This window comes from Dermochelys coriacea, chromosome 1 (genome assembly GCF_009764565.3).
Source record: "Dermochelys coriacea isolate rDerCor1 chromosome 1, rDerCor1.pri.v4, whole genome shotgun sequence".
Classification (NCBI taxonomy): domain Eukaryota; kingdom Metazoa; phylum Chordata; order Testudines; family Dermochelyidae; genus Dermochelys; species Dermochelys coriacea.
In genome coordinates, this window is record NC_050068.2 from 47091132 (window position 1) to 47116416 (window position 25285).

The 25285-nt window shown below is 42.7% G+C and overlaps 1 protein-coding gene and 1 long non-coding RNA gene across 3 annotated transcripts; one reads left to right on the forward strand and one right to left on the reverse strand.

The window, feature by feature from the left end:
- Positions 1–6119: 6119 nt before the first annotated feature.
- Positions 6120–18311, forward strand: TEX26 (testis expressed 26). Of its 2 annotated transcripts, none has more exons than XM_043504373.1 (7): positions 6120–6248; positions 10380–10464; positions 11512–11674; positions 13219–13381; positions 14654–14830; positions 17375–17536; positions 17966–18311. In XM_043504373.1, the coding sequence occupies exons 2-7, from the start codon at positions 10391–10393 to the stop codon at positions 18076–18078; spliced, it is 852 nt and encodes a 283-aa protein (XP_043360308.1). In that variant the 5' UTR covers positions 6120–6248; positions 10380–10390; the 3' UTR covers positions 18079–18311. The 2 variants fall into 2 exon arrangements, with proteins under 2 accessions (XP_043360308.1, XP_043360309.1); XM_043504374.1 differs by having other exon boundaries at positions 13219–13375.
- Positions 11668–16906, reverse strand: LOC119849748. Its single transcript, XR_005290569.2, has 3 exons — positions 16761–16906; positions 15921–15999; positions 11668–12221 (listed from the first exon to the last, which is right to left on the reverse strand). It is a non-coding gene; the product is annotated as an uncharacterized LOC119849748 (long non-coding RNA).
- Positions 18312–25285: the final 6974 nt, after the last annotated feature.

The following is a 25285-nucleotide window of genomic DNA, read 5'->3' on the forward strand; positions in this document are numbered from 1 at the left end:
CAAATTAATTCCAATTCAGCAGTCTCTCGTTGGAGTCTGTTTTTGAAGTTTTTTTGTTGAAGAATAGCCACCCTCCGGTCTGTAATCGAGTGACCGGAGAGATTGAAGTGTTCTCCAACTGGTTTTTGAATGTTATAATTCTTGACGTCTGATTTGTGTCCATTTGTTCTTTTACGTAGAGACTGTCCACCTGGCTACCGAATTGAAATTATTGTAATCTTACAGATTCCCATACCACTTTTATCACAGATTTAACTATACAATCATAAAAGTTGCTGCCAACAGCAGCCACATGAATGCCATCTTTGCTTAAACTTTATTTTCATGTGAATTTTTTGTTTCATACACTTTCATAAAAGTGGACAGTGTAAAAGTGTTTTCTATTCAAGAAAGACTGATTAGCCAGAATATTATTTTTAATTGTATTGCATAGAGTAGTGGGTTATGAAACAGTAACTGGTAGAGAGCCATTAAACAGAAGCTGCCTTCTTTTTTTCTTGTATAGTATCTCCTTCATATACTGTGGGGATGAAACTAGTACAAGAACCTGAACAGAATACCATTAGTTCTCACATACTGAGCTGCAGGAATGTGAGTAGTAAAGATTGCCAGGATGATAGGCATGAGAATGCAAATGCCTAGAAAATAAGAGCAAAAGATCTTTTCATAGATTCCAAGGCCAGAAAGGCTGAGTTATCTTCTAGTCTGACCTGTATAACACCCACAACTTTCCCAAAATAAATTCCCTCAGCATTCTTTTAGAAAAACACCCAGTCTTGCTTTAAAAATTGCTTGTGACAGACAATCCACCAACACCTTTGGCCAATTGTTCCAGTGGTTAATTTACCCTCACTATTAAAAAATATAAACCTTATTTCCAATCTGAATTTGTCTAGCTTCAACTTCTAGCCATTGGATCATATTACACCCAGCTCTGCTAGACCAAAGAGCCCAATAGTTGTTCCCCATGTAGGTACTTGTAAACTGTAATCAACTCACCCCTAAGATTGAGCTCCTTGAGTCTATATGTTTGTGTCTTTAAGGTAGGTTTTCTAATTCTTTAGTCATTCGTACAGCTCTTCTCTAAATCCTCTCCAATTTATCAACATCCTTCTTGAAATGTGGGCACCAGATCTGGTCACTGTATTATAGCAATGGCTACATAAGGGCCAAATACAGAGGTACAATAACCTCTCTGCTCCTACTTGAGTTTCCTATGTTAACACATACAAGAATCACATTAGCCTGTTTGTCCACTGAGCCGCACTGGGAGCTTACAGTTCAGCAGATTATCCACTATGATCCCCAAAATCTTTCTCAGTCATTGCTTCCCAGGATAGAGTTCCCCATCCTCTAAGTTTGGCCTGCTTTCTCTGTTCCTGGATGTTTTAGCCATACTAAAATTCATATTGTTTACTTAAGACCACCTTACTAAGAAATCCAGACCCCTCTGCATCAGTGACCTGTCCTCTTCATTATTTATCACTCCCCCAATTTTTATCTCATCTGCAAATTATATCAGTGATGATTTTATATTTTCTTCCATTCTATTGATAAAATAATGAAATAGGATAGGTCCAAGAACTGATCCCTGTGGGACCCCACTAAAACACACACACTCAATGATGATTACCTGTTTACAAATACACTGAGACCTATCAGTTAGCCATCTTTTAATCTATTTAATTTGTGCCATGCTGATTTTATAACATTGTTTTAATCAAAATGTTGTGCAGTAACAAGTCAAATATTTATTACATCATTATTGCCTTTATAAACCAAGCATGTAATATAAAAAAAATCCAATTAGTTTGACAGGATCTATTTTCCATAAACTCATGTTAATTGGCATTAATTATGTAACCCTCCTTGAATTCTTTATTAATCAAGTCTCAAATTAGCCACTCCATTACCTTTCCCAAGATCAAAGTCAGACTAACAGATCTATAATTACCCAGGTAATCCCATTTACCCTTTTTAAAAAATTGGTATATTAGTTTTCTGCCAGTCACCTAGAAATTTGCCATTGATTTATTGAAAATCAACATTAATAGTCCAGTCAGTTCTTCAATCCACTCTCTTAAAACTCTTGTATGAAGTTATCCAAGAGTGTTATCACATGATATTGTTACACTAATAAAATAATACCAATAGAATCTTATAAGAGGGATAAGGCAAAATGCCACGTTTATTGTAAATATAACAGTTAGCATATGCTTTTCAATCTCACACACGCAGACCATGCACACAGTCCTGCCAGTTGATGTTTATAGTTATCAGTCCAGAGTCTGGATCAATCTAGTAGCCAGCCAGACTGGTCGCAGTGGGGAGCAGGGCTCTGTTGGTCACGATCCGATGCTCCTGGAGTGTGGCAAGACAAATCCAAAGTCTCATGACCAAGCACCCTGTTCTTATGGTCTTTTTTTCCTCTGTTGAAGTCTATGGATTTTGCTGTGTCAGTTTTTGACTGGTTATTCCTTGATTGGTGTTAACATTTCAAAACACCTTTGAGAGGGTCATCCTGTCCTGGTTTCGATTTAATCAATTGTCTTTAGGGGTGCCGGCTTTCCCCTCAGGGTCGTCCATCTGCCCTTCCCTCATTATGGATGCGCATTGATGATTTTCTGGAGTCCTTAAGTCTCTTCACTCCTTCTTCCTTGACCATCTGGCTATAACAATGGCCTTCACACCTTATCTTTTCCTGATGCATGCATTCCTCATTCACACAGTCTCTCACAAAGAAGACAAAAAGAAAAGGAGTACTTGTGGCACCGTAGAGACTAACAAGTACTCCTTTTCTTTTTGCGAATACAGACTAACACGGCTGCTACTCTGAAACAAAGAAGACAGAAATTAAACCACTAACTCTTGCGGTCAAAAACAGTTTATATTGTGCTCAGGCCTTCAACATTCCTTTAATCTAATTAACATAGACAATACAAAATCCTGTCTCTTATTAACTAAACTTTCTAACAGGTCCTAATTGTAATGCATATGAAAAACAGAATCTCAATCTTAGTCATTCCCTTCTGCTATTCAAATAGGGAGGGCTAGCAGATGAAATCAAGACATAAATTAATTCTTATAGTACAAATATAAAATCCTACTCCTACATATCCCCCTTTTGACACTAAGATTATAAATCGCCAGTGTCACTTCTTATTTAGTCCATGTAACAGAAAATACTGGGAGGTGATTTAGGCCTGTGGCTCTAGCTTTGCATACATTTGTTACAGCACACTCCAAACATCCCAATTAAACAAATACAATTTAAAACCAAAACAATTAGGGGGTGTATCATTACAGATAGTGTTTCAATAGTTGTGGGAGACCATCCAGAAAATGTCATTCCAATGGTAAGCTATTATTTGTCCTTCTGCAGTGGCAATTCTTAACATGTCCCCGTCTGCATGTATAATATGAATGGTTCAGTTTCCCACATTGCCTTTTCTTTGTTCTAGGAACTGTGTTACTACTTTACCTTTTAACAGATGATTGGTAACTTTCTGCCATTCAATGCCAAGATTGATAGAGAACTCAGCTAAATCAGTGCTTACATTATATTTACATTTGTTTACTGGTGGGTTGCTAACACTTTCATCCTCCCAAAACACTTCTTTCCAAGGATTAACACATACACGTAGCCCATTATACAGTACTTTGGTCTTATTATTCAATTCATCCCACATACACTATCCTAGTGAAATGTTTTTACTACAGAGTTCTAGAGCAACAGGCAAGGACAAGCACACCCACTTTTGAGGGGTTTACTAGGTACAACCTCTGGTGTCCAATAGCTTAATCACATGATATGACATTTGTTTTCCCCCAAATACAGAACAGAAATATTTATTGAACACATCTTTTATGCATTATTATTGATGGGTCTTAAATTATTTTATTTCTCGGGGGGGGGGGCCCTCACATCCTTCAACATGTTATAAAAACTCCAGGGGGGTTGAAAATATTTACCAGAGCTCCGCTTCGGACAGCACTGGCTGAATTTAAACCCTGATTATTGATAATTCTACCATTTCCATCTAGTAATGGACCAATACTATTGTTATAATTCTTTTTAAAAAATATATTAGGAACAAACTCCTTATTGTCCTTAACTCTGCTGGTTTTAGGTATCTCCTTGCTTCCCTTATCAATTTTCTACAATTCCTAGCTTCTGATTTATATTATTTACTATCAACTTCCCCCTTCTTCCATTAGTTTATTTTTATTATATATAATAGCTGCGTTCCCTTCCTCTATAAAACAGTTTCTTTTAAAATCAGCTCAGACTTTCCTTGATTGTAGGATTGCAACTTTATGGACATATAGTAAAGTGTTCTTAATTCCAAATTATCACTTTGTGATGGGTTCCTGGGGTACAACCTGGAACTGTGAGAACACTGAATCTCCTTAACTCTCCAGCCTGCACTGTCTCAATGTTTTGCCAGCGACCAGCAGCAAACCTGTCTCAGTGCTACGGTCACTCAGCCACCAGCATGCAGAGGCACACCCAGCTAAGTTGCATGAATACTTTGCAAGCCACTTATGAACTATACACAGGGAAACACCAGCGAATATCCCAAGTCCCCAGCCCCAAATCTTGCTGATTTGTTTTTAAATATGTCAAGTCAACCGAAACAAATCTGCAATGAACAATATCAGAACGAGTAGATAAGCATGCTATTCAGCAATTCATTTTCCACATTTCCTTTTAAATATTTAAATATAACAATTTTATTTCCATTTCATTTTCCTTAACTACTTGCTGTGTAATACAACTGCAGTCAGTAACAAGTAAAGCTTATTGGGCAGTAAAACAACTGAAGTCTGCTCCACAATGGAGTCCATTAGACTATATCAGTTAATAGCTTCACATAAGCTGACCTTTTAACCTTCAAGCTACTGTAAGAGATTTGACTGCGATACAGATTCAGTAGATGTTATTGTAATTTCTCCTATGTTTCTTATAGTCCACAACTATCCTACAAAAAACTTATCAGTTGAGGGCACCCATCTCCTACAGAATTTACAGAAAAAGCCACTTTAATCAGACACATTAACAAAGCAGAACCAATAAGGAAACACTGTGAAGTAAGGGATTCAGGCCAGAGCTACACTAGATTTATATCAGTATAACTACATCGCTCAGGGGTGCAAAAAATCCACACCCTTGAGCGATGTAGTTATGCCGACCTAAGCCTTGGTAGAGACAGCGCTATGTCAGTGGGAGAGCTTCCGCATAGCTCTGGGGAGCTGGATTAACTATGCGGATGGAAGACACCCTCCCATTGGCATAGGCGTGTCTTCACTTAAAACACTTCAGCAATGTTGCTATAGCGCTTAAGTGTAGACCTAACAGATGCTGTCTGCCCCCGGACCCTCTGGGGGTGCTCAACCCGCCCCCCCAAAAACCTCTTCGCACCCCTGCCCCGCCCCCAGCCCTGCCTCTTCCTGCACAGATCAGCCCCGTCCTGGCTCCTCGCTCCCAGCGCCTCCTGCAGGCAGCGGAACAGCTGATTTTGGCAGGCTGGAGACATGGGGGAGGGGGGCATGAGGTGGGTGCTAAGCGCCCCCTAATTTTTTACCATGAGTGCTGGAGCACCCACAGAGTCGGCACCTATGGGGGCGTTACTGTCAATTTAGGGTGAAAGGGGAACGGCAGAAAGGCTGCTACAGCTGCGGTGCTAGCTGTGGCTCACGCCAGGGAAGCCCAGGCACCCGAGCGGCAAGAGGCAAGGGCGAGACGGTTTCCCACGGTACAGCTGGCCCGTTCCTACCCCAGCAGCCCGCTGAGGGGCCGCAGCTCCCCGCCTCGCCCCCCACCGCCCGCGAAAGCCAGGCTGCCGCGAGCCGGGCCGCGGCAGCTGGAAACGTCCGAGGGGCTCGCGCCGTAGCTACCCCAGGCCGGGCTCTAAGGGCTAGACCCGGGCCCGCCAATGGGGACACGACGCCCCGCCCCGCCCCGCCCCGGGTCACAATCGCCAGACGGGCGCCAGGGGCAACCCGGGCGGCGTCGCGCGCCAACGGCCCCCTGCAGGCCCAGCCCTTGCCCGCGGCACGGAGCGGCGCCCCCTGGCCCCCGCCGCCGGACGGGCTGGAGCCGCCGGGGGGAAGCGCCTCTTGCCGACCCCACACGGCGCCGCGGGGCGGGTGGCGGAGACCCGCCCTTCCCCCCATCCACGGGGCCACGGCCGCCCAGGACCCCCGCGGGCGACCCCGCCCCGGCTCGCCCGCCCTCACTCCGCCAGGTGAGACCCGCCCCACGGGCGCTGGGGGCGGAGCCCAGGCGCGAGTGAGCTGCGCATGCGCCTTAGCAATGACGACGCGTCTCCTCCAGGGCCTCGGCTGTTGCCAGAGTCCCCGGCAGGGGCTGGGAGCGGGGAGAGGGGGACGGGGCGTGGCCAGCCAGAGAGGGCCGAAGGTGGTTGCCAGAACGCCCGGTCAAAGAGGGACCCTGGCAGCTCTGATCGGTACCGCTGACCGGGCCATTAAAAGTTTGGTTGCGGCACAGGCAGGTGCCCCGAAGCGGCCGGCATGTTCCTGCAGCCCCTAGGTAGAGGGGCGGCCAGGGGGCTCCACGTGCTGCCCCCCCCCAGCGCCTCCTCCACGGGACCCATTAGCTGCGAGCGTGGCCAATGGGAGCTGTGGGGGGTGGCGCCTGTGGCCGGGGGGAGCACGTAGAGCCGCCTGGCCGCACCTCCGCTGCCTAGGGGCCGCCTGAGGTACGCGGTACCCGGCTGGAGCCCGCACCCCAAACTCCTTCCCGTGTCCCAGCCCCAGCCCTGATCCCCTCCCACACCCAAACTCCCTCCCAGAGCCCGAACCCCCTCCCCACCCAAACATCCTGCCCCAGCCCTGAGCCCTCTCCCACACCCAAACTCCCTCTGGAGCCTGCATCCCACACCCCCTCCTGCATCCCTGAGTCCCCTTCCACACTCCAAATTCCTCAGCCTCAGCCCAGTGAAAATGAGTGAGTGAGCAAGGGTGGCGAAGCGTGAGAGACAGAGGGAGGGGGATGGTGAGGGCAGGACGGGGGGCAGTGCAAGGGTGTTTGGTTTTCTGCAAATAGAAAGTTGGCAACCCTAGCAGTGGGGCAACCAGAGGAGGGTAGGTTGCAAGGCGGTGGGGTGGGGGAACTGAGGGACAGGCAGAAGGAATGTGGGGCAGCCCCAGGGAAATGCTGCCATCAGAAAATACACCCTTGTTAGTTGGGCTGGGCTGTGGGTAGCAATCTGTGCTAGTGCAGCTGGCCCCTCCACATAATTCCTCCCTGTGCTGACCTAAGGAAGAGTTCTGTGTGGCCCAAAAGCTTGAACCTGGCGCCACCAGAAGCTGGTCCAATAAAAGCTGTTACCTTCCCCACCTTATCTTTCTCATATATTTGGACCAAGATGGATACAGTAACACTGCACAGGGCAGATTAGCACTTTCCTGCTGCCTCAATTGGAAGAGCTCAAAGTCCCCCAGGAACCAAAGTCCATCATGGATCTCATCACCTTCCCTTCCAAGCACATGCCTTCTACCTGTCTTCTCAAATATAAGCACATAGCAACACATTCATAGAACCTCCCATAACAAAGAAAACTTTACCAAAACAAAGACACTGCACTAACCATGGCAAATGTTAGTCACATCACTTAATGCACTACTGGAAAGTGCTCAGATACTATGATGATGAGCATGGTATAAGCCCTTATACAGAGTAGTTTCAGCGGACTGCATTTTTTGTAGAGGGAGCGTTAAATTATCTATTGTGTAATGTCTGGCTTTGGAAATGTAATGTATTGTAATGTCTGGCATTTACAAAAGGAATAGCCCTGCTCCTTTTAGTCTCTAACCGCAAATTCAGTCCCTAACCACAAATTCAGAATTCTCTATTTTAGTCACATCAAGTTCTACAAGTGTCATCAAAGGAGCAGATACAAAATAGGGTGATCTTGTAAAACAAACCAAACACTGCAAGGCCCTGTCACTTTAGAACTAGCTTTGTTTAGTGTTTTCAACTTACTTTCCATAGAAGTGAACTTCCACATATTCACTTGTTTAAATTATTTTTTGTCAGTTCTGTGGTCTTAATTAACTACTTTGAGGTATGGAGTGCTGAGTTTGGTTAGGGTTTCTCCTTTGCTTCTGCACAGAAATAGCAAGTGACTATTACCCCAGTCCCACAAAAACCTTTACACATGCTTAACTTTATGTATATGAGTAATCTAAGACCCAGATCCACAATGGTATTTAGCATAGGTGCCGACTCTGTGGGTGCTCCGGGGCTGAAGCACCCACGGGGAAAAATTAGTGGGTGCTCTGCACCCACCGGCACCCAAGGTCCCCCTCCCCCTTGCCCCACCTCCCCCCTTGCACATCGCGTTCCCACTCCTCTGCCTACCTCCCAGCGTTGCCCACCCGGCCGCCGCCAAATAGCTGTTTGGCAGCATTAGCATGCTCCAAAGGGGGGAGAAGAGCAGGAACGTGCACTCAGGGGAGGAGGCGGGGCCGGGGCAGAGATTTCGGAAAGGAGTTGGAATATTGGCAGGGAGGGGACGGAGTTGGGGAGGGGACTTTGGGGAAGGGGTGGGAAGAGGCGGGGCGGGGTCAGGGTTCATGGAAGAGTGGGGGTGGGGCCAGGATCAGAGGGGAGGTCAAGTGCCCATGGGAAAGAGGGGAAGTCAGTGCCTATGGTACTTAGGCACCTAAACCCCAGTTGTAGGTTCCACTGTGATCCACAAAACTTCGGGATGGGGGACCGAAGCCTGAGCCTGCCTGAGCCCTGCCATCCCAGGTCGGGGACCAAAACCTAAGCCCCACTGCTCCAGGCAGGGGAGCCAAAGCCAGAGTCCTGCCAACCAGGGGCTGAAGCCCTTGGGCTTTGGCCTCAGCTGGTGGGGCTCGGGCTTTGGCCCTGGGCGGAGGGGCTCAGGCTTCAGCTTTGGCCCCAGGCAGTGGGACTTGGGCTTCAGCTTCAGCCCTGGGGGATAGGGCTCTGGCTTTGGCCCCAGGCCCCAGCAAGTCTAATGCCAGCCCTAGCAACCCCATTAAAATGGAGTTAAAACCCACTTTGGGGTCCTGACCCACAGTTAGAGCCCATTTGCTTGAAAGTTCTAATCCATTCACATTTTATTATTTCCAAAACTGTTCAACTTCTCCTTTTTTGGTTTCACTCATTCTCATCTGTCTCCCTCTTCGTTGAAAGTGTTGTCAATATCACTACCCTCATAGCAATATATATTCATGCTCTAGTTCATATCTCTGCTCTCTCCTCTTCCTAATACTGCTCTCAATTTTTATGCCTTCCCTCTCCAAATCCCTCTGCTTTTCTCCTAAAAAAAAAGAAAAGGAGTACTTGTGGCACCTTAGAGACGAACAAAATATTTGTTAGTCTGTAAAGTGCCACAAGTACTCCTTTTCTATTTTGCGAATACAGACTAACACGGCTGCTACTCTGAAACCTGGTTTTCTCCTGATTGTTTCCCATGGCCATGTGTACTATGCCAGAAATGGGGCCTGTAATTCTCCCCTGGAGCAATCCAGTGGTAGCAACAGTGAAAGCAGTACTGTAGCTAGAGCTCAGGCTTTTTTACCATCAGTGTCACCAGACCCTATTTTAAGCATGCTGTTTTCTTATGATAGCAGCTAGAGGCCCTAACACCGTTATACTAGAGCAGGGGGAGGTAACCTATGGCACGGGTGCCAAAGGCGGCATGCAAGCTGATTTTCAGTGGCACTCACATTGCCCGGGTCCTGGCCACCGGTCCGCGGGGGGTTCTGCATTTTAATTGAATTTTAAATGAAGTTTCTTAAACATTTTAAAAACCTTATTTACATACAACAATAGTTTAGTTATATATTATGGACTTATAGAAAGAGACCTTCTAAAAACATTAAAATGTATTGCTGGCACATGAAACCTTAAATTAGAGTGAATAAATGAAGACTCGGCACACCACTTCTGAAAGATTGCTGACTCCTGTGCTAGATGATGTGCAAATACAAATTTTACAAATGTGTAAAAAGATGGGTCCTGCTCTAAAGAATTTCAATTCAAGTAAAGAATTTACCTATTTCTGCCAACATATACTCAGTCCTGTTTGGATTAACTACTCCCAATTAACACGATGCTTAGAAAGGCAGATGAAATAGCATAGAGATACAAAGGCAAGGCAAAGAAAGCACATCAGTTGCTGTGGTTGACTCCAGCTGATTCAATTGAGAGGGAATTCTTTGTGGCCACAAATGGTCCTGAGTTATTTTGTGCGTATAGCTTTATGAAATTGCTTATCCATAGTTTCTTACATCTGAATGATTTATTTGAATAGTCACAAAGATAGGATAGACAGCATTGTGTATTTATCACATTTATAACTGGTACAATATGTTTTTAGGAGACAAAATAATGTGGGATCCGTATGAAACTACAATGAAACATGAATACCCATATAGAGCACCAGTAGAGACTGAAGCAGTATGGTAAGATAATATTGGTTAGTTTAATGCTAACACTTCTGTTAGTTTTGTTTTTGTGATGTATTGAAAACCTGTGTTCATTTCCAGGTGAGTAACTGTTGAGTTACAGTAGCACTTGATAAAAACAAAACCCAACAGATTTAATGCATGATAGTATGTGTCTTTACCCCAGTGTTTGCAATACTTATAAAAAGAAATACATTTACCACAAAAAGAAAAGGAGTACTTGTGGCACCTTAGAGACTAACAAATTTATTTGAGCATAAGCTTTCATGAGCTACAGCTCACTTCATCGGATGCATGCAGTGGAAAATACAGTAGGGGGATTTTATATACACAGAGAACATGCCCCTCTGCCAAGTACATTGGCCAAACCGGACAGTCTCTACGTAAAAGAATAAATGGACACAAATCAGATTACAGACCTAAAAGTGGCAATATTACAACAAAAAAACTTCAAAAACAGACTCCAGCGAGAGACTGATGAATTGGAATTAATTTTCAAACTGGACACCATTAAATTAGGCTTGAATAAAGAGTGGGAGTGGATGTGTCATTACACAAAGTAAAACTATTTCCCCATGTTTATTCCCTTCCCTCTCTTCCCCCCCCCCCCCTCCCCCCGTGGTTCCTCACACATTCTTGTCAACTGCTGGAAATGGCCCATCTTGATTATCACTACAAAAGGTTTTTTTTTCCTCTCCTGCTGGTAATAGCTCACCTTACCTGATCACTCTCGTTACAGTGTGTATGGTAGCACCCATTGTTTCATGTTCTCTGTGTATATAAAATCCCCCTACTGTATTTTCCATGGCATGCATCCAATGAAGTGAACTGTAGCTCACGAAAGCTTATGCTCAAATAAATTTGTTAGTCTCTAAGGTGCCACAAGTACTCCCTTTCTTTTTGCGTATACAGACTAACACGGCTGCTACTCTGAAACCTGACATTTACCACAATATTTGCAGTGTTACAGGTGGTAAATGTTAGATGTGCTTTTATACTTTGTGTCCCTATTTCTAACTGCAATTTCTCATGTATTTCTTATAGTCCCAGAACAGCAAAAGGACATGTGAATCCATACCAACTTAGTGATCCTATTGGCTTTAATACTTACAGAGAAGAGTTCTGTTGGAAACCATATTCCAAGGCAGAACCTATAATGACTGGCTCTTCATCAGGAACAAGGAGAAACAATCCTCATCCCAGTCAAGTAAGGAATGCTATAGCATTCTCCCTCATTTATAGTTGCTGGAAATGTACTGTGGTAGGGCTTAATATTTTGTTTCCGATACAAAGTTTATGGCACTGTAGTTTTGGAGCACACCACTGAATGGGGTGCCAGTAGAAGCACTTAGCAACAAGAACATTTGAAGAGGTGGGTATTATTCTGATTCTGGGATTTGCTAGTTGAACAAAACAACATAATTCACTAATATGTTCACAGTGTAAAAGAACAATGTCAGGTCTCCTCTTTAAGTACTATTTTGGGCAGATATTATTTGGGAGGTTTGGTGGCTCTTCTATGGTGATGCACGAATATTCCCATTCTGAAATGTGCAGTCTCTGCTCCGTTTTGGGCTGCAGCCACTCCATAGCAGACTAATCATAGTATTCCTTCCGTTCAGTAAACTCTGCTGTGTATCACCATCTTCTGTAGATGGTCTCCATTTCTTCATGTATGTCCAGAATATTCAGCCCTTAGCATTTACATCTTTTCATCATTTCCATCCTTTTTTTCAGACCGTTTCCACAATGGTCTGAAAAGAAAAAGAAAGACTCATATTTAAATACTGCCCATCTCAAAGCATTTTACAGACCATAAGAACATACCCTCACTAATCACATCCACCTGTGATATATAGCAGTGCACAGTGCTATTACCCAATGTTTATGACAGGAAGAGGCAAACGTATTCAGCTGCTGAGTATTTGAGGAGCAGAATGTAATTACTAGCCAGATTGGAATTTGGCCTGAGGTTAATATCCCTGCTTTAGTGTTAAGAGCCAGGGGCTCTTTTTCTCCATTTTCAGCTTGTTTACTTTGGGCATTTGACAGCATTTTGGATCAGGCTCTTAGCTTATAGTCAATTTCATCTTTTTTTTTAGTTTCCTTTGCTGTTTGTGTGTCTCTCTTACACAGCAACTAGGGAGAGAGAAGCATTCTAAAAATAGGAAAATATGATTATAAGCCCACAAAAATTGGTTAGGGGTTTTGGGAGAAAGAGAAGTACCTGAAACGATTGTAAATTCATTTTTATTTTGTAATTGGCTGACTAGTTTTCAAGTTGATGTGTCCCTTTTCAAAACTGGCAGCATATAACTGGTGCTTACTATGAATACTACTTGAAACTCCTCATATAGTAGAATTATTGTGGTTAATATACAACAAAAGAGAAAGGCTGGTCCAGTGACTATGGCATTGGCTTAGGATGTGGTTCAATTTCCTGCTCTGCCATGGACTTCCTGTTTAACTTGGGCAAATCACTTAGCCTTTCCGTTCCTCAGTTTCCCATCTGTAGAATGGGAATAACCCCCAATAGGGGTGTTTGAAGGAGGAGAAATAGATTAAAGATTATGAAGCATTTCAAGATCTACTGATGAAAAGTGCTATATAAGAAACAGGCATTATTATTACTGAACTTCAAATTATATCTTACTCTGTGGGAGCTGGCTGAATACAATCTAATTTACTGTACATATGATGCTCTGATTGCAGACCTGCAGATCTACAAAATCCCACTCTTTGTGTTATTAGAGTTTCATGATTTGGAAGATGCCTCGAGAAGAAAAACCGCAGCCCTCCAGCAGCCTTTCACCCTGGACACAACCTATTTCTAAACAAGAGGTCAGGGAAGCAATCAGAGCACAGTTCAACTCTACCTATAATGGAGATTATTTAGGATTACCACAGGGTGAGGGTAATTATTTCTCTCTCTTCTTTTAAAAGGGTCCATTAAGACACTCTGAGGCACAGTGCTGTGGTAATGTCGAGGACAGAGCAGAGGCACATTGCCCCAGCAGGGGTTCTTGGAGGCATTGTGTCTCAGGCCTACACTGTCTCTCTGGGAGCATAAAGGAAGTATGGGCCACAAGGTGCATGCAACATGTATGTTCTCCCCATTGCAGCTGGGGCAGACAGATGGTAGGGTCAGGGTCCCACCAGGAACCCAACTAACCCCTTTCTTTTCATCTCCTCCCTTTTCCCTCACCTAGTCACATGCTTCTGGCATTTATCCTTGTAGATAAGGGTCCCTCTAAGCCTCCCAGTATCCCAGTAGGTTATGGCCAAAAGTACAAGGCTGTTACTACTTTATCGAAGACAACTAACTGAAGCTTCATTCCTGGTTCCATTGTTCAGTGCTTCCTCATTGTCCCCTTGACAATCTTTCTTTTTGTGGTGCCCACTGAAATAAATGGAAAGGTTTCCATTCACCTACATGGACTTTGGGCAAGGTCCTAACACATCTTGGAAGTAAAGCACCTGTTGACTCAGAAATTTAGTGCCGGTCTGTTGTAATCTTATCTCCCGCACCACACATCCAGCCTTTCAACTCTTTCCATCTGTAGTGAGGCGCCAATATGGCTGATTAGTAGAGCAGGTCAGAAAATGAGGGGTTTTTTTCATATAGAAAATTTCAACCAAAAAGAAATGCTGCCTTGGTGCCACTTGGGAGTTGTAGTTTTGGTGCTTCATGCTCTTGTTCTCCTCTATAGGCCAGGCTCCCTGATTGAACAACAACTCTCATAATGCAGCATGGTCTCCCCTTTTACTAAGGGTAGGGCATGCATCATGGGAGATGTGGTCTTGCTGGGTAACCTGGTCCAAGAGGAGAATGGGAGCGTGTGGCACGCAAACCACAACCCCATGAGGTACTATGGTGGCATTTTAGACTCAAAACACGCAGGTTTTTGATCGGGAACCAAATTTTTTTTAAGTTCTGGAGCATTCAGTTTGTCAATAACAACTTGTAATTTTCCATGGAAGCAGATCCTTCTCATTTAAGCCCAATTTTCTATTTTTTTTTTTTAAAAAAAAAGATTTGACAGAAAAATTTTGACTGGCCCTACTGGTTAGCTTCCTGTTGTTTACTTCTGAGACGCGCACACACACACAATACAAATCTCCTCTTTCATTGAGAAGATGATATTTTATTGGACCATAAAACTGACACTATTTTGAACTTCTCCAGGTTTACAAATTAAAGATACTATTCCTGTGCCTCCTGACTGGAAAAAAAGAATCCCACATCCTCCAGCAACTGAATTTAGGCATCATTACCAGGCCCCAGCCCACATCCATGACTTCATGGACTTTTCCTGGAAATACGGATGTAATGCAAATCGGCATATTCCAGCAAAAGGAGTTGGTAAGAATATATTTGTTTTTAAAACCTTAAACAAGTAAAATATTGTGAACCGATGAAAATCATGGCTTCAGCTCTTTACACGGCATTCCTCTGAGGAATCAGATTCTTTTGAAATCCTGTCAACTATTAAATTAGTTCTTCTGTAGTCTCTGGTCACTTCTACTTATGTAACTGATTAGTGATGTCTGAAGATTTTCTGTGACAAGAGAAAATGAGCCTGTTTCTTTATGAGAGTCCAGCATGGCTTTGCATCATGGAGTAATTTTACACATAGAGGTGCAAATGTGCTTTTCATTTGCTTATCTCTGCTCCTATTGAAGTCAAAGGGAGCTGAGTGCTCTTGTAAATCCCACCACAAGAACTCTGTTCACCAATATTTCACATGCACAGACATGTCAGGTTGGGAAAATGACCTCTTGCATTGGAAAGAATGCTGGGAGTGAGGGCACAGTGGTGCAATTCCTCATGCAATGGGGGAGAGGTTCAGAGCTCGCCAGTGCCACATACAAATTGGTCAAAGACAACCCAGGAATGGTCAGGGCTAGCCCATTGGGAAATACACTTGATTTCGTGCATCTTCCAAGCAGCCTTTGCCACCCTGTGGAGCTGCTGTTCAGCTAAGTGCTGATTTTTCAACAAGGCATTGAGAAAGCTGGAAGATGGTGCTGTTTAAAGAAGATATAGAGCTAGGTATCTATCTAGGTTCTTATTATGACCTTAATCATTGTATCTGAGCACCTTTCACTCATTAATGGGTTTTATCCTTACAACACTCCTGTTAAATAGGGAAGCATTTCCCCCCATTTTACAGATGGGAAATGGAGGCACAGGGTAGATTAAGTGATTTGAACAAAGTTACACAAGAAGTCTGTAACTGAGCCAGGAACTGACTTTAGGTCTCTTGAGTACCAGTTCATGCCTTAGTCCTCCTTCCTACTACAGGTACCATCTGTGTACTGCTGGCATTTCAGCCTGTGTTGTCTCACCATCTCTCTCATTGGCTTCCTATTGGTGCTGAAATAATATGAGGAGAGACTGATCCTAAGGGAACCTCACAGATTGAGGGATTTAGAGAGGGAGGTATACTTACCCATAATGACTCTGTTGGGTTGGTCTAAAGATATGCACCTGAGCCAGTTTAAGGCATTTCAGATCCCTCTTGGAGCTTCCTGGAAGTGGCACAGGAATATTTGTTAATCAGAGGTATGAAATACTGCAGAGAAATCCAGAAGGATGTGTATGTCTCAGTACCATGGCCAAATTGAAGCCTGACTGAGAGAAAATTCAAAATACTGTGTTACCCGCTCAATTTAAGGCACCCCTCCTATACCCTTCCGAGGGCTCAAGGCATGACCCAATCCATTTAGGCACCCCCACCATTTCCCTTCCGAGGGCTCAGGGTGTAAGGCACCTATCCTTACCCACGGGTCTCAGGAAGAAATCTGATCAATTTAAGTACCTGCCCTTTCCCTCAGGGCTGTACGGGTCTGCAGAACCTTTGCACAGTGAAAGAGCCTTTACACAGTTGTGCTCTAAACATCTATTTATTAGCAACACACAGAAAATACATATACCAAGCAAATCTTTTATGTTCACCACTCCCAATATACAGACAAATTTCACCCGATGGCCAGTCAGGATTAATTCATCTGGGGGTTCCCAGTGATGCCTCTACACGTCATGGTCATACAGAGGGGTCAGAGTTCTAGCAGCGTGATGTTGCACTGCAATCCGGAAATGCTTCCCAAAGAGCACTGTTTTTCATTTACATTATATAGGTAAAACTAGCTACCTCCTTCAGATGTACTAAACCTATCACATTATCCCACATTCCTAAATAACAAATTTTTTAACCAATTACACACTAGCACCTATGTGTCCTCCTTCCTGCCCAAGTTTTTACATTTTATCTTTCATGCCCAAATTGTACCTTAGTTGTGACCTTCTCTGTTTGTCCAGATGGTCAGCATAAAACGCTGGTCAGAGCTTATTTTACCATTTGTTGAGTCTCTTTCTGGATCCTCCCTAATTTCTGAGCATTTTTACAACCTTGGTGGTTCTAGCTCTAGTTAGGGAAATTCCTGAGGTGGGGGTGCTTTATCAGCAGCAGAACATGCCTTTTTTAATGTTAGTGGTGAACTCCCTGACTTTCACCCAAGGCTGATTCAATATGGGGGAGGGGAGTTGATCAGGTCTCAGGCCTAACAACTGGTAGCTAAAACTGAGTACAGACTGGATTCCAAACAAACACTATCCAAAGCTAATTACACAGAGCATTATTATTATTTATATAGTAGATATTAATGGTGCTTTACAATACAGATAAGGCTTCCCTTTCCTTAAGGCACTTAGATGTACTCTTACGGTGCTAATTCTGCAATAAGATATGAAGGGACTGATTCTATTGAAGGAAAAGGGCCTCAATTAAAATGAGAAGAACAGAGGAGACTACAGTACAAGGAAGGAGAGGGGAAAGATGAAGGGGAGGATTATAGGGTTATGTTTGGTTTCACTCAAATGTTCCTACCTGGTTTACCTTTACAGTTCCTACCGTGACATTTTCTCACATCCAGAATCAAGAAAACATTAAACAGATGACCACATACCAAAGAGATTTTGGGAAAGAATATTTCAGTATCTTACCAATTTTAAATTCTCTGGATCCAGAACAAGTTAATAAGTACATTGAAAGAGCTCCAAAGCAAGGTAGGGTACCATACTAAGAAATAATTTAATCCATCCTGTGTAAATTATCATGCACGCAGTCACTGGTGAAACACAAGCTACGAAACTTTCTGAACACTGCACTCTTCAGACTTGTTGGAAAGGTAAAAAAAAATCATCTCTCTCTGTCCTGCAGGGGGGTGAACCCTGAACCCCTTGCCCGTACTGGAGGAATTACTAGGAAACAGAGAATTTTTCCTCCCCTACACACAAATATGTAGGAGAGAATTGTCTGTGCTCCTATAAAAACAGTATATTAAAAGTGCAGTGATTGTTGTATCCTCACTCATAATTTGTAAATGAAATCTTTACATAAAATAGACTATCCCAATGTTCATCTTTCCTGGAATTTATTGCAGTTGACAACTTGAGATTCAAATTAACTCTTTTGTTTTTTAATTGTATTGACAGAGAGAGCAATTCTTCAGCACTTTCTTAACACAGTTTGTGGGAGCCAGAGTGAGAAATTCAGAAGGACTTCACCCTCAAAGAAACCAGAAGATAAACTATCTGACTGCAAATGATACCCAACAATCCAAAAGGAGAAAGGCCTCCAGAATCCAGCTAGGGCTGAATGAGTAGCATAATTGTAACCCATAATGTCTTTGTGTTCTCTGTATGTGTGATGAATAATTTGCAAAACCCTGTTTTAAAATAATAAAGGCTGTTGTGCTGCTACCTCATCAAATAGGGTGCTGCCTTTGAGAGCAATAGAATGTTAAAAGGGATTTATGTTTTGTCATTTCTGTTCTGTAAATTCCAGCAAAACATTTATTCCTGGCTCAAAAGATCCTGTAAGTATATTGTCAGTCAAAGATGTCATGTACTCTAATTATGATTGTTGTTTTGTAGGAGTAAACAAAATAATATCTTCCACCCTCAAATCAATCCTCAAACCAAGATTCAGCATTAGGGCTAAACTCCTGATTTTTAAATATTTTCCCCATGGCCAACTTCAGTCTTACTTGAATGACATCTCACCACTGACAGACCAGAAGGCCAATACTACAGTTTTTATGTAGTCAGCCAGCTTGTGAGCCAGCCTTTGAGGATTATGCGTACCCTCATCCAAGGGCAGCAGATCCCTAAATCCCAAGTCTACCATCTCTCACATCTGCCAGCTGGCTCAGGTTTATGGGGCTCAGGCTAAGGGGCTGTTTAATTGCGGTGTAGATGTTTGGCTCTTGTAGGGTCCTAGAACTCAGGCGTCAGACCAAGCCTGAATGTCCACACTGCAATTAAACAACCCCTTAGCCCAAGCCCCAAGTCAACTGGAAGAGGCCAGCTGCAGGTGTCTGACTGCAGTGTAGACATAGCCCAAGTGGTGAATGAACATCCACACCCCCAGCACACACACACACAACAGAGTAGCTGCGTAAGTGCCTACAGCTGCTAGAGGCTCTCCTCAGACTGGAAATATTGTTTAAAAATTAGTGTCAGCCCTATAAGAAGCAACACCCTGTATGTTCACTGAACCTACAGCTCTTAATGCATGTTAACTCCATTAAGAATTGGATTAAGAAGTCAATTTTAATTATTTTAGCTCATTGATTCAGCAGCTGTTAATTTATCCAATCTACTTTTACCCTAAACCTAACCCCCTCACACACACATTTTAATTCTAAAGATAAGATTTTTATTATACTGAAAACCCTTCTCGAAAAAAAATATATTATTTCTTATACCTTCAATTTATCAAAAATTAAACATCAGATGGTTTATCTGCAGACAAATCCCAGATTTTGTGAAGCTGGCCTCTTTACAAGTGCTACTCAAAACCTGATCACTCTTGGAGTTCATGTGTTTCCATTTTTCTAATTAAAGGATCCTATGTCAATAATCACTCCTCTTCTGATGAGGAATGTGTCTTGAGAAAGGGGGACTTATAACAGTTACTGACTTCACTATACTTTGTCTATCTACCATTTAAAGTACCAATCCTCTAAGGACAAGTTAGTATGTGCATGTAATTATACATGTGAGTAGTGTGTGACTACTTAAACCATGTTCCAGACTAGTCTGTAGGAAGAAACCCTGCTATGTACAGGACCAGGAGACATTAAACAAGTGGGTTTGTTTGGAAGATGGGCCTCATTAATCTGCCACTTAGGGACCTGCTGCCCTTGGGTGAGTGGGGTCTTGCTAGCCCACCCACACCCAATTCTGCCACCCACAAGAAAGGCCTTCAGCCCAGATAGCGGTTTGGAATTACAAATGAACCAAAACAATCACTTATTCACACAGCTCTTGCAAGGAGACCCAGTGACTATGTGACTCTTCTGGCCTAACCTGGTACACAGAGGCAGTATTGCTTGAAATGGATACTAGTGCTCCATCCCATGCCCTTGTGTTTGAAAGGAGGATGTCAGTCTGTGCAACTACTGTGCAATTTTCTTGCACAAAGTCCAGATGGTTGCAGGCAGGGACCAATAATTACTGAAAGATTAAGAAAAGAAAATGAAGACATCTCACTTATTAATAGTGATAGCTGCTAAAACATTGAAATGAGCTTTTGAGGCAAACAGCAAATCAGCAGTATTATCAGATACTTTACTTCAGAGAGTCTTATAAGGTTTGTAGTCATTGCTTATGAATGGGCTGCAAGACGTGGAAGATCACAGTAATATGGCTAAGGGTCACAGAAGAATGTCTCATTCCAAAATTTAATATAATTGGCACTGAGGTGACCATGTAACACTAGATCGAGGCAACATCTCATATGCTGAAGGAAGGAAAATGCATCAGTGAGAGCAACACTCAGAGCAAATACAAAGAAAAACAAGGCCCTTATTTCTATGGTTAGTACATATGTACTAGCAGCAGAGATAGTGAATTTATATCCAATATAAAGTTATGTATGGATGGTCATGTAACTGAAAAAAGAGGCTGTCATTCTGTTTGCTGTATACTGAACCTTGAAATGTATAAAAGGTCTCTGCTTGCTGCAGTTGTGCTTATGAGGCACTTACTATTGGGTGTTTTATTTTTGATGCAAAATATTTCTGAGAAAGTCATTTTTTGTGCTCTCATGAAGACTTTATATGTTTTCTCACTCTATATTTCCTTAATCTGAAATAAGTAATCTGGACTGAAAATACCTGGTTTGTTCTTTGTGTGCTGGAGAACACAACAGAATAGGGAATTTTGAATTCCCTTAACTAGTTCTTAAAAGTCACTATTTTATCTTCCATGCATTTGATGGTGTTTTACTAAAGAACTGTACTTTTTGCCTCTCTAAATATTTTGCCTTTCTAAATAAAGTATTTTGATTGAGTATTTTGTTGGGAAAATGACTGTTATTACAAGAATTCATATGAACAAATTATGTGGTACTTATTAAACTTGATCAGATGGACTATACACTGCAGCATAACTTTTTGGGGAATTCCTGCAACAGAGGAGTTCATCTTGTTGTGACTTTCTGGTAGGACTCTATAATACTTGTTTGGAATGCAGTACAGTTCCAAAAGTAACATGTACTGGCACTTCTCAAGCCTAGAAGGAAGGCAGATGACTCAAAGGACTATCATCCAATCACTTTGATCAGCATAATTTTTAAGCTGTTTGAGAGACTGGTGCTTAAATGACTATTGCTTTTAATTGCCCCACAGTTACCTCAGTATCAGGCAGGGTTCCAACCAGGCCATAATGCTGAGGATCAACTGATTAGACTGACATCTTTTATTTGACACATGCATGTGACGCACTGTACTTCATGTTCATCACTTTTATATGGTTATGATATACTTTGTATAAAATATATTTAAAAACTCATTTATAAACTCATAATCTGATGAATATTATTATCCTGTTGAAATGTGTGTAACAACACTACATGTGAAATTATGAGATTTTGCTGTAAGATTGTTAAGGAAATATGTTGTAATTCTGGATAACACTCATAAGCCAATTCCTCAGAAACAAAGCCACACTGGCATGCCAGCAAAGTGCTAAATAGCCATTACATGCTTAATTGGGGATTTGCCAGCAGGGGAGTTGTAAAGAAGAAATTTACAATTCACATCGGAAGGACAGTTGGCAGCTCATGTACACCGTGGAACTGCCTGACCTCATGATCCAGCAAAGGTGCCTCTAGACCAGGGTGGCCAACCTGTGGCTCTGGAGCCACATGCGGCTCTTTAGAAGTTAATATGTGGCTCCTTGTATAGGCACCGACTCCAGGGCTGGAGCTACAAGCGCCAACTTTCCAATGTGCCAGGGGGTGTTCACTGCTCAACCCTTGTCTCTGCCACATGCTCTGCCCCCACTCCACCCCTTCCCGCCCCCCTCCTGCAAACCATGAAACAGCTGATCGGGAGGGAGGGGGAGGTGCTGATTGGTGGGGCTGCCAGTAGGTGGGAGGCGCTGGGAATGGGGAGGGAAGCTGATGTGTGGCTGCTGACTTATTACTGTGACTCTTTAGCAATGTACATTGGTAAATTCTGGCTCCTTCTCAGGTTGGCCACCCCTGCTCTAGATACCTCTCCTCCCCCATCCCTACTGATGACAGCAAGATCCCTTGAAAGACATCATTGAACTAGAGGGAGTGGTCCTCTGGAGGTTTTTCCAGCCAGTACAGACTGTTGAAAGCTTTTGGGTGAGAGAAATCTTTTTGCTTTTACATTTATTAGCCTTTGTAAAGTTTAGGAATTAGCTTGCAAATTTAGCTTTTTATTTCTTTTGTAACCAACTCTGACTTTTATGCCTTTTCACTTGTAAATCACTTAAATATATATCTTTTTCAAGTTAATAAACTTGTTTTACTGTTTTATCTAAAACAGTGAATTTGGATTGAAGGGTTTGGGAAGCCTCCACTTGAGACAACAAAGCTGGTGCATATTTATTACCCTTTGTTGGAATGATGGAGTAATATATGAGCTTGTACGTGCCAGTGGGCTACTGAATGGTACAAGATGCACATTTTAGGGGGCAAGACTGGGACTGAGAGATATGCTGGTGTCACCCTGTATTTATTCATGGCTGGCTGGGCATAGCATTCATGTACTCAGCTGGGAGTGACTTTGCATGTTGGTGGTTGAGTGATCAGAGGCTGGAGAGGTTTGCTGTTCATTAGCAAAGCAATGTAAAAGGCATCCCAGGCATCTAAGGGGACACAGAAGTTCAGATTGCACCCTGGGAAATTTCACAAGGCAGTGGTGTTGTAGCCATGTCAATCCCAGGATATTAGAGAGACAAGGTGGGTAAGATAATATCTTTTACTTGGCCAACCTCTGTTGGTGAGAAGGACAAGCTTTCAATCTTACACAGGGCTCTTCTTCAGGTCTGGGAAACCAGACTTGATCAGACCGAAGAAGAGCTCTGTGTAAGCTCAAAAGCTTGTCTCTCTTTCACCAACAGAAGTTGGTCCAATAAAAGATATTATCTCACCTACCTTGCCTCGCTAATATCTTGTGTTTGAGACAGGACAGAAGGTTGGCACTGTTTTTGTTGATTTTTTTTTGGGGCATATGACAGTTTGGCACCGTGGACTAGTCCTAAAATTATACTCCATGGTCCCAGACAAGAAACTTGTAGATTTTATTATGTAGATGATTGTGATTGGGTGTCTTGGATGGATGGATCGCACTGAGAATGCCATACTTAGGACAGACTGCAAGAAACAGGGCAGACAATCCCCCCAAAGTGGTGGTTTATTCTATAATTAGATTCACCAAACAAGCTTCTATAGCACCACACAGATTAACAAGAAGCCAACCACAGTCCCCCTTAGGCATTCCAGCCGTGGGCTCTCATCCAGACAAACAGGTCTAATATAGTGAGAGGTTCCTGAAAACCCAATTCACCATATGTGAGGTTCTCCTAATCCCAAAGGATCAGACACTTACCCCTAGGTCAATAAATATTTCAGATCTTACCCAAATATCACACTTATAGCCAATCCTCAGTAAACTAACTAAAGACTTATTAATAAAAGAAAAGATTAGCGTTACAAATGGTTAAACCATCATATACATATGAATAGGTTTCATAGTAGCAGCCGTGTTAGTCTGTATTCGCAAAAAGAAAAGGAGTACTTGTGGCACAATTTGTTAGTCTCTAAGGTGCCACAAGTACTCCTTTTCTTTATACATATGAATGTTTGCAAAATCCTTCTATCAGGTTTGTAGCAGTGATGGAATAGACTGCTGCCTTGCAAAAGTCTCTCTGGTAACTTCCAAAAGGCCCTCATTCCATTATTCAAAATACTTGTTTTAGTTGTAAATCCACAGTCCAGAGAACTGGAGCAGGAATGAGGCAAAATGGAGATATCTCAGTGTCTTTTGTATCCTCTGCTATGTGTATGGAAATTTACTGTCCCAAATAAAGCCCCAAGCCCATGTATATGGAAAGTTACTGACAAAGATGGAGTCCGAGTTCACATGTCCATAGCACATGCCTTCCATGTTTTGCTGAATCACACTGGGAGCCATTGGCACCTCACTGTCTGAGGCATTCATAGGACTGCATGGGATGGATTTCTTCAATGGCCCTGTGACTGGGGTCCCAGTAGGGGCCAGCTGTGGTTACTCAATTAGGGTGAATTGCAAAGAATGGGGCAGACAAACCCCAAAAAGCTGGTGGATATTCCAATACTTAGATTTACCAAGCCAGGATAAAACAGCTTCTTTATTACCTTACTGGTCACTCAGAAGTCCAAAAAACACAGTTCCCTTAAAGTGATCCAGCCTAAGGCCTCCATCCAGGTACCCATGTCAAATATGATGAAAATTTCGGTTAATCTTATTTCATCATATAAAAGAAAAGGTTCCACCAATCCCAAAGGATAGGACACATTACCTCCCAGGTTACTGAATATTTCAGATCTTACTCAAATATACACTACAGCCAATTCTTATTAACTAAACTAAACTTTATTAAAAAAACAAAAGAGAGAGAGTATGGTAAAAAGAGCAGACATGAATTCAATTCATTTAGGTGCAGATTCATAGCAGAGATGGTGAACTTTGTAGTTTCAAAGAGTTCTTTTAGTAATAGTTCATAGGTTATAGTCTGATGTCCAATATTATATTCAGGGTGTACCAGCATAACCGGGACCTCAGTCTTGCGACTCAGACTTCCCCTGATGAAGCCTAAGCAGATCTGAGATGACAGAATCAGAACCCAAGGATCTTCTCACGAAAGCTTATGCTCAAATAAATTTGTTAGTCTCTAAGGTGCCACAAGTACTCCTTTTCTTTTTGCGGATACAGACTCACACGGCTGCTACTCTGAAACTTATACAATTTTATATTCTCTTTGACAAGTTGGAGTTCCTCAGGGAACAAAAGGTAATTAGGATGACTTTGAAGGAGGTCTATCACCGGTACTTAGGTATACAAATTAACATAAGGCCATTTGCTTGTTTCTCCACCATTCACAGTACATTTCAAACAGAGATGAACACCGAGATATCCCGTGTTTACAATTCATTTAAATGCTAGGATGTTTTTTTGATCTCTGAACTATCAGAATACAGCACAGACAGGGACTGTTGGTTACACTGTCATCCCTACTCATACATATGTAAATACACAAAAATACAAACATTATCTCCCCACATATCTTTTGAGGGTTATTTATTTTTCAAGATGTTTAACCCTTTCTGGCCATATGTCACAGGCCCATTGTGAGCTGAGTGTCCTTAATGGGCCATCAAAACATAGCTGTCTAGCGCTGATGTAAATCTATTGGGAGGGGGGCGGGGGGAGAGAAGGTGTGAGCCAGGCATAC

Bases quoted from the DNA above. Each gene is read 5' to 3' on its own strand.
- TEX26 (XM_043504373.1), top strand. From the start codon at position 10,391: ATGTGGGATCCGTATGAAACTACAATGAAACATGAATACCCATATAGA. The intron at 10,465-11,511 runs GTAAGATAATAT...TATTTCTTATAG, and splicing joins GTAGAGACTGAAGCAGTATG to TCCCAGAACAGCAAAAGGAC. The intron at 11,675-13,218 runs GTAAGGAATGCT...TTGTGTTATTAG, and splicing joins ACAATCCTCATCCCAGTCAA to AGTTTCATGATTTGGAAGAT.